The 16,261-nt window shown below is 41.4% G+C and overlaps 1 protein-coding gene across 7 annotated transcripts in view; it reads right to left on the bottom strand.

Moving 5' to 3' along the window:
* EZH2 (enhancer of zeste 2 polycomb repressive complex 2 subunit) overlaps positions 1 to 9,899 on the bottom strand; it is a 52,379-nt gene extending 42,480 nt beyond the window's left edge. For 2 of the 7 annotated variants that reach the window (XM_062625340.1, XM_062625346.1), the window contains exon 1: positions 9,552 to 9,897. In XM_062625340.1, coding sequence (XP_062481324.1) covers positions 9,552 to 9,586 — 35 coding nt within the window. In that variant the 5' untranslated portion in view covers positions 9,587 to 9,897. Of the gene's footprint in view, positions 1 to 8,965; positions 9,028 to 9,551 lie in introns of those variants that run through there. The other 5 variants (XM_062625342.1, XM_062625345.1, XM_062625341.1 and 2 more) reach the window with 4 other exon arrangements.
* Positions 9,900 to 16,261: the final 6,362 nt, after the last annotated feature.

Genomic DNA, 16,261 nt, shown 5'->3' with positions numbered 1-16,261 from the left:
GTTATTCCCTAAATTAAAACTAGCTGCAGTGGTTACTAAATTATTATGACATAAGCAATACCTTTACACTGATTAGCTCAGGTACATCAGAATTTCCTCCAAATGACTGATTTTTTTAGCTTTCCTGTAATAACAAGGCTGATGCATCCCTCTGCATACATACTCTGCAGTAACTTCTGATATAAATAGCAAACATAAATCAAATATGACATGGTTTAGAGATCACCAAGTTATATATGCTTTCTGTAACAGATTAACAGATTCCTTAAGATTGTAAGTCCTCTGGCATTATGAAAAGCTGCAGTGTGAACTCCAAATAATAATCAGGGAAGTCCTGACAAACAAAACCAATTCATCCTGTCAACTGGCAGGACCAAGAAAAGAGGCCCTATCCACCTCCTGACTTCTGCTTGCCTTGATCACAACATCTGCCTTCTTTCATCTATTACTGTTTCTAGTCTGTTTTTACAGTTAAATCAATCTATTCAGACACGGTTTCTTGTTTATTTCCCACATATATCAGACAAAAACTGCTTGGAGGACCAGATGGCTTTGACCTCTACTTTATGCCGATATTGCTACAAAAACAAGGACTTTTACCTACCACTTGTTCCTGCACTTGTGCTATCATTTGCCTCCTGAGAGCACAAGCACTTTTGCAGCCAGAAACTGACAGAAGCAAGGAAGTCCTCTGGCTGAAAATACTTGTTACTTTTGACTTAAGTGACCATCCAGCCACTCTGTCCCCATCTAAAGACACTGTGAACTATGGCCTTAGGCATTCAATTTTCAGCTCCTTGTGAGAGCAGTAAATGCCAAAGCCTGCAGATCAATTTCTGAATGTGCTTAATCCATACTGAAACTCATACCACTTATTATTTGAAATGCTCACCTCGCAGAGTAAACCCAAGCAGTTCAGTTACTAACACACAAGACAGGCAGAAAACAAGCAAACTCTAGGGTTTACAGAGCTCACATTTTCCTCAATCACACTCCCCACCTGATTAAAAAATAAAATACAATGAGAAAATAAATTGCACACCCCCACCCCCCAAGTATTTTATTTCTTGCTTTCTCCTCTAACAGTTCATTCATATAGGTAGTTTAACATTATGCTGCTTGAATATTCTTTTCAGGAGTTTGTACCACCACTATAAACTAAGCAGGACAAGGAGGAAAGAAAGAATGAAGAGTCAAGCAGCTCTTGGGATGCTAAAGAGAAGGAAACTTTCCTTCACTCCACTCCTCTTTCCTTCCTGGAAAAAACATGAGGAATCTTAATTTATGTTCTTACTGGTTCTACATTAGAATACTTTATTTTTATGGGTTAGAAAACTACCAAAGCAAAGCAACTACTAGGTATTCAACATCTCTTACCTTATCAGCCAGCATGTTAAAAACTTTTCAGCTCAGTTTATAAATAGCTCAAACCTTTCAGAAGGGCTTCAGAAAATATATCCAAAATTTTCTTAATATCCACATGATTTTAACCAATCTGCTTCCAAGATTTAAGGAATAAGATAAAAAAAAGGGGAGAATGCAGTCTTTACAAAATCCCCTGACCATTTTAAAAGTTTTTGGCACTACCTGTAGATTAATTAAACATGAACTACCTGAGCAAAATCCAGCAACAGAACTGCTCTAGAAAACAAGCTTATTTCATATTGTCTACCAGCCATAAAAAAAAAGAGGAGGGCATCAGTCTGATAATTTTTTTCTCTAATAGTACACTGCCTTTGGATTTACTCTGACATTATCTCATCTTGTGGGAGTCCTTTATTTAGAATATTTATTTGTCAAGAAACAATGGCATAGCTACTTCTCAGAGTTTAATAATAGGAAAGTAAGATTTCAATACAAATAATTAGATTTCCAACACTTTTCCCCAAACAAATACAAGAGTAAAACAAAAGAAGTAATCCAGCATAATTTGTTTTCAGACAGCCCTTAAAAGAAAGAGAAACCTTTACTAGTGGTCAATCAGTCTGCATATGTAAGCCTGCAACTTTCAAAGGTATTCTCTTGAGAAATTAAGTTCTTTTTCTGTATCCCCCTACAGTTTCACGATTCAGAGAAACCAAATCAGACATGAACTAACTACTAAATACTACGCAAGGCATAAGAGTAACCATTTCAAAGAGAATTCTTCTAAGTTCCTTATATTATTGCTTTGCTCCAGAATATTTTAATATTCAATACTTTTAGAAAAATACTGTTTTGGAAATAAAAATTACAAGTTCAAGTACTCATCCATTTGGGTGGGAGGAAAGGGAAAGACAGAAGGGGGAGATCATGACCAAGTATTCTCTGTTAAAGATCAAACCAATATTAGCACTACGTGAAATCAACTTCAGTTTGGGCACCATCAACACAACACTGTGCATTAAGTAACGCAGCTATTTACTTTTTACTTAGATAGCTGCATGCATAAATACTTTTAACTATATTTGCACACACAAACAGGACTATTTGGACTAAAAAACAAATAAAACCTTTTAAATCTCCAAACAGCAGGCCAGTAACAAAAAGTTTAAAGCCCAGTTTTGACCATGCTTTTTACAAGTCACTGTTAAACCCAGTCTATATTTCTTTCGTGGGACCAAGCCTGGTTATTTGTCGGGAGAAAGCAAATTTTTGTGCATAACACTTGAACTTCACCTTTGAGTAGTTCAGATGTGTACCTCAATTTCTCCCTTCACAGTCATTCACAGACACCCAGAAGAGTTTTATGACTCCCACACACATTCCAAATAACCCCTGTTGCCCAACACCTCCATCTCCTAAAATTCAGCTTTTTGATATCCTGGATAAATCTGGCAGGAAAAGTAACACTTGCTGGGAACACTTTAGGCATGTCTCCACAGGCAAAATAATTTAGGGTGTGAATTTGAAGTGCACTCACTATTCCACCCGAACTTGTTTTGTGGACACACCTTTTTTACTCTAAAAACTCTAAAATAGCCACAGGTTCTTCAGCTCAATCCACACACAGAGAAGCGACCCCCACTCCAAAAAACCCTGCCACACAACAGCGAAGTGGTTTGACAGCTATTCCACCCTTCTTTCCCTGCACAAATAGCCTGAACTTTGAAAGATATTAATTACATTTCCACGTATGCAGTATTTACTGTAAAAAAGTCTGGCAAAATTTGAAGCTGAGCTGGTATTTGCCAATTGTCTGAAAAACTCTCAAAATGAACTTCAAATGATGAAAGCATAGGAGTTACTTATGCTACTCTCATTTTAGAGTCCTCAAAATAACTACGTCTAATGTATGGCATCCCTACCCAAGACAAAATGTTGCTTATAAAGGAAAAATAAAAGATAACAGTAGCTTAATTTGATGGAAGAAATAAACAAGAAGTTTATCTTATAAAAAAGCCAAAACAACCAACCCACCCCTCAAAAAAAAAAAAAATCCAGTGAAAAAATAAAAGCAAACAATTCTCTTAGGCTGTGGAAGAGAACTACGAATAGCAAGGCTTGGGCACCAGTTATGTCTCCCCAGTTTGAAAGCAATGATGAACTGAACACCAGCAATGGTTAAACTATTTTAAGAATAAAAGAACTTATGTCAATCTCTTCCAATAGTTAAACAGCAGATTCAACTTTGTATTAAGCACGTAAGCAATAAATACACACTAGAAACATGTCAAACTAGTGGACATATAACTGGGAGATGATTAAAAAAAAAGACAATAGTAACTTAATGGCTTCAATCTATTTGCCATGGTATAGTTTCACAGGTAATCAAGCATCTGTAATACACATCTGCCCAAGTTCTGACAGAGGCAGCAAACTGAATTTCATCTCTAGAATTTTTCATCTTACGAGTGAAAAACTAAATCAGACAGCTACACACCAAAAATATAAAGCTTGCCAGATCCACTCACGCTCAGAAACATGGAAAGGAAACCAGCTCACATTAAAAATAAAATAAAATAAAAATAAATATGAGTCTTAAGGTTTGAGTTCCCTTCCTTTCAAATACTTTGTTCTTTAAATTACATCTGATTGGGATTTAAACCAAGCATGCAGGCTGTGAAAAAGAGAACGTATGGCAGGAAAAACTGAACCAACCACGTAAAAAGCAGAATGGGAAGGAGCCAGATACAACAAAAACTGACAAGGGAAACAGGCCTGGTTCTAGATTAAAAAGTAATTTTAAAGTATAAAGAAATCATACGCTCCTGTAAAGCTTTATTTTCAGTTCACATCCTTGAAAATCCAGGATGTGGACTGTATTTTGTACTACTTTGTGTAATTATATATACAACATCAGTCATATATAAAAAAAGAAAACTAATAGCAAATGCTGAAGCTCCTCTTCAATTGTGTATCAAGGAAATCATTCTTTGCACACAGTAATGCACCAGTTTTACCTCATTCTTTAATGAGGTCCTATATATGCAAATGAGAAGCTTTGGAAGCACTACATAACATTTTCAAGCAAATGACAATATCGTTATGATCCACTCACATCGTTACGCTGTTATTTTTATCTACAGCATTCAGAACGTGCACACTATCTAGATTTCCAAATGATCTTCTCACCTTAAAAGTACTACTGCTTTTACCATTAGAAAGGAAGCATAGCATGTGTTATAAACTGTTCCAAGACAACAGTATTACTCACAAATTGAGTGGAAGCACAAATGCTGAAAAACCCTATATGCACACTTTGTCAGGTAGTCAAAAGATTCCTAAAATAAGGACACGACCCACATTCATCTGGGGGGGGGGGGGGGGGGGGGGGGGTTTGGTTTGTGTTTACATTTTTTTTTCTGGAGGCAGCAGAGACATTAACAGACATCCTCTTCCACCTTTTTTTTTTTTTTTTACATGAAAACCAATTTGCAAGACTGTGCTAAAATTACTAGTTATATATTGAAGAATAATTCCTCTTTTACTATGTTAAAAAGAAGCTTGATTTAATCAATGCTCTATGCAAATTATACTTTTCACTCTTAAGAGTTGTCTTTACCCAAGCTTACCAGTGTTATTTTATCCTTTTAATTCAGAAAACATATTTAGACCATAATATCACAGATTTCTCCCTTCCGCTGACAATCCAAACCTCAAGCCCACAGTCTGACACATCTTAATGGAAATCTAGGCACACAACTAGAAAAAAAGCCTTTAACAATCAAACTACCTACTATGATCAGCTACAGAAAGCAGCACTGTCACTACTGGTTTAGTAAACTTCACTGTTTCTTGCTTGGAGCTCAATAGAAACTACTCCCTCCTCCAACAGATTTCACTCTTCAGTTTCACCTCATCCATAAACAGACATACACAGCATCATCCCAGAGACTTTAACTGGTCTCCACAAGAACAGACAGAATACCTGCCTAGTAATTCTGTACATTGTTTTCCTTTCAATCTTTAGCTCAACAAAACTCTTGGGTATATACTCAGAGCTAACAAACAAACCCAAGCACTCTGCTAACTTGTAACCAATGTTTTTATCAATCCCCTGGGAAGCACCTCTCCCTGTTTTGCATCCGTTTTATACAAGGTTTTTCTTTGTCTCACCTTTCTTCCTCCCAGACCCTGCCACTTAACTGAAGTTCTAACCTAAACTATGTCAGTACTGCAGTAACTCGCCCATTTAAAGATCGACTTAGCCACTCTAGAACAGCTGTGCAAGTCATATATAGACGCTAAATGTATAGATACATGTATAAATACTTTTATAAATACAGACAGCATAGATGCTGTCTTCAGACATTTCAAAGGGCCCAGCACTTCTTTCCATGGACCTTACTGACAGCAGGAACAGAAGGCTGGTAGCATCTTTAACATTAAAATAAACCTCCAATTACTCTGCTACATCTTCTGTCAACAGAGGGCTTGCTTCCTAATACAAGTATTATTCAAACACCTCAGCAAAGCATTAAGAAATACATTTACAGTTTGCAGTCCATTTTCTCCATGTTTTTAAAAATCTGATAAACTGAATTTTGCTTGGAAAGTTCATCCTGTGAAGATGACCTACTTGACTCGGTAAAATCCCTTGCATAACAAAGGCCAGGTCCTGCTCCTGAGCTTTTCAGCATCTTTGCTGGGGAAAACTTCATACCACCCCCACCATTAAGTTTCACAGACACTTCTCAAGTCAGCTAAGATGCATCTATAAACACTAACTGCAGAGCTACAGAACTTTCAGATTATAGCCAACACTTAAAGTTTCCCACAGCCCTTTTGCTCACATACAATAAAAAGCAAACACTTATTAAATCCACCTTCTGTCAGTACTACAGCCATTTTTAAAAAGAACTCTCTTCAATCACATGAAAGTAGTACAGTCACCTAAAATCATTCCATTTCAACATTATAGCTGTGAACGCGTACATGATACACACAGCAAGAGGCTGAATCTTCTTGCGAATGGTAACAAGAACAGATTTTCTTGTCTAATTTCAAAAGCAATTTTGGAGTGCACCAACTTTCTGGGAGCATTGCTGGAGTGCACTGGATGTCAGATGTAGCTTATTCTGACATGAACTGCTTTACACAAAGTGGCAGTTAGCTTGCACTCTATGTATAATGCAGTTAATGCAGTCAATAATGCTCTACAGAAATTCCTTTCTTGCTAAGCCCAAATTTCTTTGGAGGTAAGCAGAAGTACAGGAGTATATTTACATTTCACCTAGGAATGTTGCAATGTTACAGAAGAAACAAAAATCCATTTGAATGCACATCTGCAACAAAATCACCCTATTTCAGCTGTGGCAATTCCAGCAGGAGAGTTAAAAATATAGAGAAAGGGGGAAAAAATTGAGCTTGAAATTCAAGTCTGTGGCCTAAATTTACACACTACCACATTAGCTTGTTTCAAACTGAGCAAAGACATTTTATGACCTTTTGATGATGTGGATTTTCAGTGTCAGGGTGGAATCACATATTAAAAAACTAACATTTATTTTTTTCAACAATTTGTGTCCTAAGCTAGAAACTCGAATTCTTCCAAAGTTCCAGATTAAAAGAAGTGTTGGCATCTCACGGAATATTTTGCTGTCACATATTTCTCCAGAGGTTGGTTAATTGTTACTTTCATTCCTCGTGTAGACAGAGGAAGGAAAAAACATAATTTATTTTTCCTCTCTTTTTTATTTTTGGTAAAGGAAACCCCAGAAGAAATGTAACATTTTTGATGTAACAATCTTGATAAAGCACTGGTTCTCAAAGTTAAAAAGCACTCGACATGTCACCCTAAACTTTTGAGTCCTATCTCCTAAAATCATAGAAGCAAATTTCTGAAAGACTCTGTAGATCTTTAACAATCTCAATTTAATAATCTAAAGTGAGAGTAGTTATAATACGCTATGTACAAGTAATACTCACCCTTATGAAGATGCTTTATTGTTAACCACAAATAAACATTCCCCAGACTCTCAATTTGATATAGACACTACGGACAAACAAAGAACGACCTTTTAATTTCTATAAATCACATAGAACCTGAATGTGCCAGCCCCTAAAAAAAAACCATAAAATAAAATTAACCTGTCTATGAAGATTACACTGAAAATCCTGGTAAAATTCTTCACTGAAATCTGTATTAGTAAGAATAAACCCATAATAGCTGAAACTACAGTTGCTAGACTTAAACAAAGATGAACCTATCCTCCAACAATTAAACAACCTTGTTCAAACTGTTACAGGCTTCTTTTCAGAAAGATCAAGAATCTGAACTTCCAGCTCTACATTTAATAAAAAAAAACACGCAAACTTTTCTCTAGCCCCAATAAAACAAAGGTAGCACTTCTTAAGTTAGAAATATGTATCTTGAGGAATGTACAAGTTTAGTACCCCATTCCTGCTGCATCTGTGTACCGACTGCTTTTCTTTTGTCTGCTAATCACTAATTCCAAATTACCACGAATACCTGCTAATGTCAAATCTAATGTTGTAACCACAACACGCCGATTTTTTTCGGCTTTATCTAGTCACACATCTGTTGCTCTAGGACAGCTCTGCTCAGTGCTCTCCTTCACACCTCCCCAGATACCCTAGTTTTAGAAAGCGTTCTGACCCGTGCTTGGCAACATCAGATCCAAACCCCGCGATTTTCAGCTCCCTATGAACTTTTCTTGCGGCGCTCTGGAAGATGAGGATCGCACGGTGCCCTGCGAATCCTTAAGATAGGAAGTTCGCCGGAGCCACTACCAGACTGATTTACCGCCTCGCCCTCAAACTCCCTCCCTAAAACGGGACCCTCCAAGGAAAGGAGGGGACCCCGCCGGACGCCGATCCCCAAACCAGCACCGGCTTCCAGGGCACTGGAGTGCGGGCGGGCGGCCCGGGGCGCGCTCAGCCTCCCCGCCCGGCTTACCCCGCCGAATGCCGGCTTCCGGGAGGCTGAGAGCACCCGAGCCCGGAGTGGACCTGTCCGAGCTCCCTCCCTGGAGCCCGCCTCGGCGGCGGGGAGCTTTGTGCCGTTCGCACCACCGGGGCGAGTCCTTACCCGGCGTACGTTAGGCGCACATGTACCTCCGCTCTGCCCCTTCAACCACACGGCGCCTGAAGCCGCCGCATGCGGTCGGCAGGAACGGGGAGGAAGGGAAGGAAACCGCCGGGTCTTCCCTGTTCTCCCTCCACCCTTCACCCCTGGAAGGAGGGGGCAGGACGAGCTCACCCCCAGCCGGGCGGGGGTCGGCACGGGAGCGGCCGGCCGGGCTGCACGGAGCCAACTTAGACAAAGGGCACTTCAGACTCCATGTCTCCGCTCCAGCTGTCACCGGCCGGGAGCGCGCCTGTGTCGCCGCCGCCGCACCCCCCTCACCCTTCCCCGCCACCGCCCCCCAGGAGAAGAAGGGAAGGGGGCCGGGAGAGGCGGCTGCTCCCCGGGAGCCGTCGCCCCCCTTCTCCCCCTCCCCCCTATTATAAAGCACCGGTTATAAATAACCGCTCCCGGCGCCAACGCCTCGAACCCGCGCGGTGCCGGCTTCTCACTCACCCGCCGGCCCGGCCTCCCGCCGCCGCCCCGCCGCGGCCGCCGCCAGCTCCGCTCCGCTCGCCCGCCCGTTCTCCCTCCCCCTCGCCAAACGCGGCGGCCCAATCCGGGCGAGCGCCGAGCGCCGCCTGCCGGATTCACCCCGCACACGCACCCTGAGCCAATCAGCAGTTGGAACCTTCCGCCGCCTCCCGTTGTGCAGGGGTTGGAGGGGGGCCGGGGGGGGTGAGGATTGGCGGGCGGCGGGAGGGGCCGTGCGGCTGCCGAGTTTGAATCAGTTCGAAAGTGGGAGCTGTAACGGTTTTAACGGTCCCGCCGCGCGCGGGAGCGGGCAGCCCTGAGGGAGAGGGCGGGAGGGACGGATGGAGGGACAGGGGGAGGGCGCTCCCCTCAGCCACCGCTCTGCTGCTCCCCGCCTGTTGCTCCCCCGCCGGCTCGCCCCTCCGCCCGCCCTCACGGCGCCACATCGAAAGGGTCTTGGCCGGCTCCAGGCCGGGCCGCTCCCCGGACCCCGCGGCTGTCGGCGGGCTGAGGCACTCGCGGAGCTCCGCGATGCGCCCTCGTGTCGCGTCGTTTGACCTTCGCTTACCCAAACTTCAGCGGCGAGGGCCCTTCTTCGTGCATCGCGCCGCTCCCCTTGGCTTTTCTCTGCCTCGCCGCTCCGCATCTAGAGCGGCTTCTCGGCTGTCAGAGCCCTGCCCTACCCTGTGGTGGGAGCGGTGATAAATCACAGCAGCAGCACGGTGCCCGCTCCACATCGCGGTGCTTCTTACGTGCTGTCTCCAGCCTCGGAGGTTGCTATCGTTTTCCCTCGTTTATAATCTGTGAGCCTTGCTCATCAATCTTGTTGCTGAGGTTGTGTTTGAGGATTCCTGCTCCTGCTGTCATCTCGCTCTTCTGTCACTTCAGCCTTTCTTAAGCCTATCTGAAAAATAAAATGGCAAAGATAACTTTCCTAACGGGTACTTTTGCTTTCCCTTGTGACCATATCCTTTTCCCGCACACCCCAAATGCGAGCTGCAGCCTTGCTTCCGCAGTATTCCCGTCATCCTTCTTCACCAAATACCATCTCCCTTCTTCCTTATGAATACCTGGGTGCATCTTGAGTGTCAAAACGCCAACACGAGCAGTGGCTGCTGTAATGAAGCCCTGAGTGGTTAAAGTTTCTTGCAGGGGAAATAAATCACAAGCGCAACCTGATTCTCAAATCATGCATTTGGCTTATATGTCAAATGAGGCTGTGTTCTCCTTAAAGGTGATGTGCTTGTGTGCTTTCCATGTGTAAGTACTTAACGTTTACAGACTTCATCGCATATTAAATTTGCAATAAGATCTTCAGAGTCAGCATTCCTACAGTGTATGCTCTTGATTTACCTCATGGCTTTGAAAAGAGGTTTCTGCAAGTAACTTATACTTTAATCTCTGGTGTTTTGTGAATTAAGAGCCCAAACATGTGTGGCAGAAAATATTCCCTCTTACGGTCACGCATCATAGTGCAATAGATTGTCATAATCTGCCTCCAGTTCTAGCACAGTGGCTGACAACTGGAAGGAGTATCTTAAAACGATCACATTTGCAATATGTTAGTCATTTCTGGAAATTCAGCTATTTCAATCTATTCTGCCCCAAGATGGCTGCCACCACCAAAATGGCTACCCAGCCCCTTCACAACTTAGGGTTTGTCATTTAGTCTGATTCTTAGAGTTGCACTCCGTGGGACCTGGTTTTAGTCAGCAAGTAGAAATGCTAAATAAGCACAGGGTAGCTTCACACGAAGGGCACAACAAGCCACGAGGCGGAAAAACCTGTGCTGTCTGAGACCTAAGCACAGCTTGCTTTGTTTTGTCTCTTGCACACAAGATTATTCATCTGTTATACCTGAAACTACTGCTAGATTTTCTAATTTAACTAGAAAATTAACCACGTTTCAGATGGAGTTACTCTTTCCCCTTTGCTCTGTAGCAAAACAGCTTTTCTACCAAGGCTTCGCTGTAGGATGTTAAAGTGATGAACTCCACAGCAAAGAACCTCATTAGGTGCCAATTTTCTGATCAGTTGTTCAGGTTGTCTTATACAACCAGGAGAGTTTTAGCAGCTGGTTTTTGCTGTACACGACAGTGTAATGTTACAACGAGCACTGTCCGGACTTCGTTTTCACAGTAAATCAACCAAATGGTTTTTATTATTTCTGCTGTGTTTCTGTGATTAAAGAACACCTATTTGGACAAGGATCTGCTTTGTGCAGAGACATTCAGATCTTTAGGCAGAAACGGGACAAGATGTGAAAGAATTACGAAATCTGGTATTGTGAGGGGTCGTTCTGAAAGGAGTGAATTCTCAACGGCAGCATGTAATAGTGCTTTTGAGAAAAGTAGCTATCATCAAAGAAATATACGTGTTACATGACAAATTAAAATTAGACTCTGGAAAAATGTATCAGATTTGGTTTAGACCCCCTGGAAGTGTTGAAAGCTTTTGCCTTTTTTACTAGCTAACACATTGTGGAAGAGCTTTTTCCATGTTCCCAGCACATGAATGAAAGGTGTATGTTCGTATTGTATGTGTTACTAAAACAGTGGAACAAGGCTTTGTCGCATGCTAGATCATTGACATCAATTAGCTATAAAAGTAATTGTTTAACAGCATCCTAACTGTGATTTCTTACAATGGGGTGTACTTCTGTGCCTCTTTTCACCCATTCAAAAGAGTGGCATTTGAACACAGTAAAAAACCTCAGATACAGTGCTACAAAGCAAAACAAATTACTGAATGGGTACTTTAAAAGGTTTGTGACATCTCAGATAAGGTGGGGCTTCCAAAGCACAGATTATCTATTATGCATTATTGTCCTAGATTATCCATTATGCATTATTATCCTAATGATTTTCTTGCAGTCAGAATCATGTGGTATTTCTTCTAGCTGGCTGGGGGAACCAAGCAAGACCAATCAGGGAACTGCCTTAGCCTGAAATAAGCACAAAAGTTGGCCAGTTTTCCTCTTGTTCACCTGGCTTTGTCTAGGACAAGCACAGGTAGGCTGAGGTCACCATTAGCAGCCTGGAGCAGGCATGCAGGTATCTACATCTGTAATTCTTGTAGATAAGCCTTGTATCTTGCTGATCACAGCCTTGCTTTCCTTTGTGCTCCAAATGGCATTGGAACAAATACGTGTGCAGCTTTTGGGTGGGTCTCCTGTGTGGTCTGCTGGACACGTATTAGTCACACCTCGAGAGATTCAGTCTGGTTGCTTTTGAGCCGAGTTGCTCTGTGGTGGAGAGAGGAGGAGGAAGATGCACACTCTGTCCTTGTTATACCTACCCCTGCAAGCAAAGCATGTAGCACTGCAAATAACACTCCATCCAGCAGGCCACTTATGATCGTGGTCTTTGTTTCTTCAGGGTTTTTTTGTATTTATTTTATTTACTTTAGAAAGGCATCCTGTATCTGCTTTTGGCAGATGGACCTTCCAGATGCTACTCATTTGATTCCTAACACTCATCCCTATTTGTCCTGATAGCCTGGCTTGTTGTGTGGCTTAAATTCTGCATTTTAGTCCCTGTGAACTTGGTAGGATTTTATAAGATGTTTGTATACATGGAAATGTATGTACAGCCTAAACCAGCAGATCTGTAATAGCTTTAAACTGTTACACACTGCAATGATTACATAGAAGCCAGCACATAGCCTCTTTAAAGAGCTGGCCTCTTGTTACATTATTATTAAAAAAGCAGTTCTTTCGTGTTAACTTTTTAAAACCAGTTAATGACTGTGTTTTGTAGCAGGCTGTTTTGAGATCAGCTATGCTTTAAAACATTTTTCCATTAATACTTCAATGATACTTAGAGGCCAATTTCCCTGACAGAAGTGCAACCTTACGTCCTGTTTTGCAAACCTTTTCTGGCCAATTTTCTTTTTTTTTCCATTGGCTATATGGTTCTCTGTAGAAGTGAATTTAATAATCAGATCATGTAACTTTAGACACGGTGGCCACTGGGCTAGAGGAAGAGAACAAGGAGCCAGCTCATTGCATGATGTAACACGTGCACAGTGGTTTTCAGACCTGCCAGCTCTCACATATTGTGCTCGAGACTCCTGCTCTGCCCTCCCCTGCTTGTCTCCCACTCATAACCAAAGAAGGGTGGGAGGTGTGTGCGGCCAGGGTGCAAACCTTGTATACAGTGGCAAGTGTAGGTGTATAACACCAGAGCACCATGACAAGTAAATAGGCTGCATCCATGAAAAGGAGAATAACAGTAAGTACATTGCTAAATGGGATTGCAGGAAAATGCACAGATTTATGTGCCTTTTAGAGGCTGTCTGCATCTGGTGCTGTGAATGGTAACACATGCAGCTGGTTCTTAGCTCTGCAAAAGCATCAGGCTTATTCCTGCAAGGAATGGAAAGCTACCTGACCTTTCACTAAATGTTGCCTCGTGTATCATGATGAAGGTGTATAATACACTAAGTATAAATGCTTACAGCATGCTGGGCCACCTCAGCTCTACCGAGTTTGAGGAGATTTTGTTGAGGAAAGGGGATGCAGACAAACAAATGTGGAAGTGAGAGGCAAACAATTCAAACTACGGCACTGTATCAAATACAGGATAGTATCTTTTTGGCTGAGGAGAAATGTTGCCAAAGGGAAAATTCTAGTGGTGTTTTTGTACAACAACAGAAGCGATGTAAGTGATTTTCCATTAATTTTTTTTTTAACACACAAAGATAAAGCTTCTTGCATGTCATCATCCATTTCAATTTGTGAAAGAGATTATTTGACTTTGCCTGGCTTCAATTAGAAATTAATATGACTTTAAAAACTATCAATAGGTAATGATTTCACTTAAGATAATCTACTTCTGTGTATTTTATGGTCACAGAAGCTGCTTAAGTTGTGTAAGAAAAACATTTTCCCATCCTTGTCTGCTTGTTTTTCCATTTTCTTTTCATTCTTTACCCGACCTACATTTGCTGTTATATTCAAACCACTTAAAGGACTAAATGTTCTCATGTAGCAAACTTGTCATGAAAGCATATGCTTGAGAACTTAAGTCCCAGGGCCCTGTTCCCATTTCCAGGTGCGTTTCTCAGAGTAGCTGTCTGATACTGCTGGGTGTGCCACTCACAAGGGAGGATTCTGCTGCAAATTGGGATGTTCAAGTGGGCATTCAATGAGCATTGATGGATGGTCTCCCATCAGGCCCAATCCAAGATTAAAAGCCTGTTTGAGTACTGTATTTCTAAGGTGTCAAAATTCTTCAGTGGCAGCGGCTAAGTTACCCTAGCAGATGGACAGAGTTCACTGACAAGAGCCAAATCATCTTGTTTGGCTGCAGAAGGTACTTCTTCAGACTGGAAAGCACAATATACAGTACACATATGCAGTAAGAAGTCAGACTGTTTGCAAAAGTAAATGCAGCTATGAAATCTCTTTCCTTCTCCTCATCATTTCACCTCTCAGAAGTATTACCTCCACATATAACCATCCACCTGTGTGTGAATTTGCCATGCCTCCGTTTGTAGCATCACCTACTACTCCTCATTCCCTCTTTGATACTTATGGAATGCCTACTTTCAGCTAGCTCTTCCTTTGTAGAGGTCTAGTCCTTTCCTGTTGCCAAATTATCTAATCCTAACATCTAAAATACTGGGAGGTATTTGCAGTTGCACTGAGCCTACCTACCTTTTCTGAATACGAGATAATAATGCATACTATATTATGTGCATATGTATATACACATGATCTGACATACTCCAGGTTGGTGAATTCAAAATGGTAAAAATGAAAATACTGTTTTGCAACATAAACTTGATTAAACTGGGAAAATATCCTGTTCTTTTCACCTTCACGAGTGAAGAAAGACTGGGAATACCTACACTTGGAAAGTGAATTTAATAATCTGTTCAATCTTGCCAGGACTAGCAAACTATATTGTCAAAAAAAGTCAATTTAAGAAGATGTATGGTAAAGACTTTACAGTGAAAGTAAGAAGATAATGATACTCATCCACCCATTAAATAAACTCCATCTAATGCAAGTCATAAAAATAAGATGTTCTTCACAAAGGTTTATGGAAATGCACAAAGTACAAAATGTGTGTCCTATTTGAATATGTTTCTGGGTTGTAGTAGTGTTTCTCATGATTCAGGAGCCTTTTCAAATGATAGTTTATTCCCAGTTTCATCCCTTGGGCATGGGCTGCAGAAAGGTTTTGTTAAATGCAGGACTAAACCAAGTTGCTGCCCTGTTCCTTTTCCTTCTTTGCATGTTTGTGGAGACTTGTAGTGAGCTGAGGTGCTGGTCCCTACTGACAGAAGGCAAGCCTTCAGCACCCCTGGCTTTTTGTTTTCCAGTCTTAGCCCTCAATAAAGACATTCACAAATAAATGCAAATTCTGTAAAAGGATTACTCAGCCCCATTCACTGCTCAGACATTGTGTCAATGAGTTTACTTCCTGGCTGTAAGGATTTCTAATTATTTGGCAGTCTTTCTGCCAAATACACCGTTCTGTATCATACATATATCTCTGAAGATCAAAATGGTAAAAGCAAGAATCCCTCTCTGCTGGCCTGAGAAAGCCATTACTGGGAAAATAATGTTCCATTTCTAAAGTCAGAGTACGATAAGAGTTTTTTTTGTGCTCTATGACAGAAGGGAGCACCATTGCAGTGATTTGTGTGTGTTACAAATACAGGCAGACCTGCACATTAAAATCTGTTATGCAGTGATGCAAGACTTGCAAGAGATGGCAGACAACATTACATTTTAGGTGTCAACTGAATACGCCGGTCAGGTGCCTAATGAAAAGAATCACTGATATGATTTTATATCAAACTTGTATCATAGAATAAGAAAGGTCATTGGTTTAACGATAATAAAATGTTATGTATCACCTTCCTCCCTGAAGACTTCACGCTGGGTGTAAAACACACAGTTATAGAAATTGAGGAAACTGGACTTCAGCCAAGAAAATCTGGAAATAAATGAGTGTCTGAACAGAATGATGCTGAGAAATACTCCATGAAGGATGGATTGCTGGCAACTACATAAGTGTTAACACCTTGTCTATAATTTAAGAGCAAAAGGGCACATTTTGCTCTCAATAATGCTTACTTAAATAAATAATACCAACTGCAGAATCCCATTTTTCGCTCCCAAAGAAAGCAAGGTAAAAAGGAGGAAAAGAGAAGGCTAGGCAAGGCCTGAGCAGCACTGAATTTCTATTTAAGACCTTAAAATGCTTCCAAGTCACACTGAGGGATTGTTTAATGAAGTTTCCTATCTGTCAGACTGAGGATGTA

The sequence above is a fragment of the Pezoporus occidentalis genome, unplaced genomic scaffold (genome assembly GCF_034315485.1).
Source record: "Pezoporus occidentalis ecotype Australia unplaced genomic scaffold, CSIRO_AGI_Poc_V1 ctg28, whole genome shotgun sequence".
In the NCBI taxonomy this organism is placed as follows: Eukaryota; Metazoa; Chordata; class Aves; order Psittaciformes; family Psittacidae; genus Pezoporus; species Pezoporus occidentalis.
Note: the sequence above shows the minus strand (reverse complement) of the source record. Positions and strands in the feature narration are given on the sequence as shown.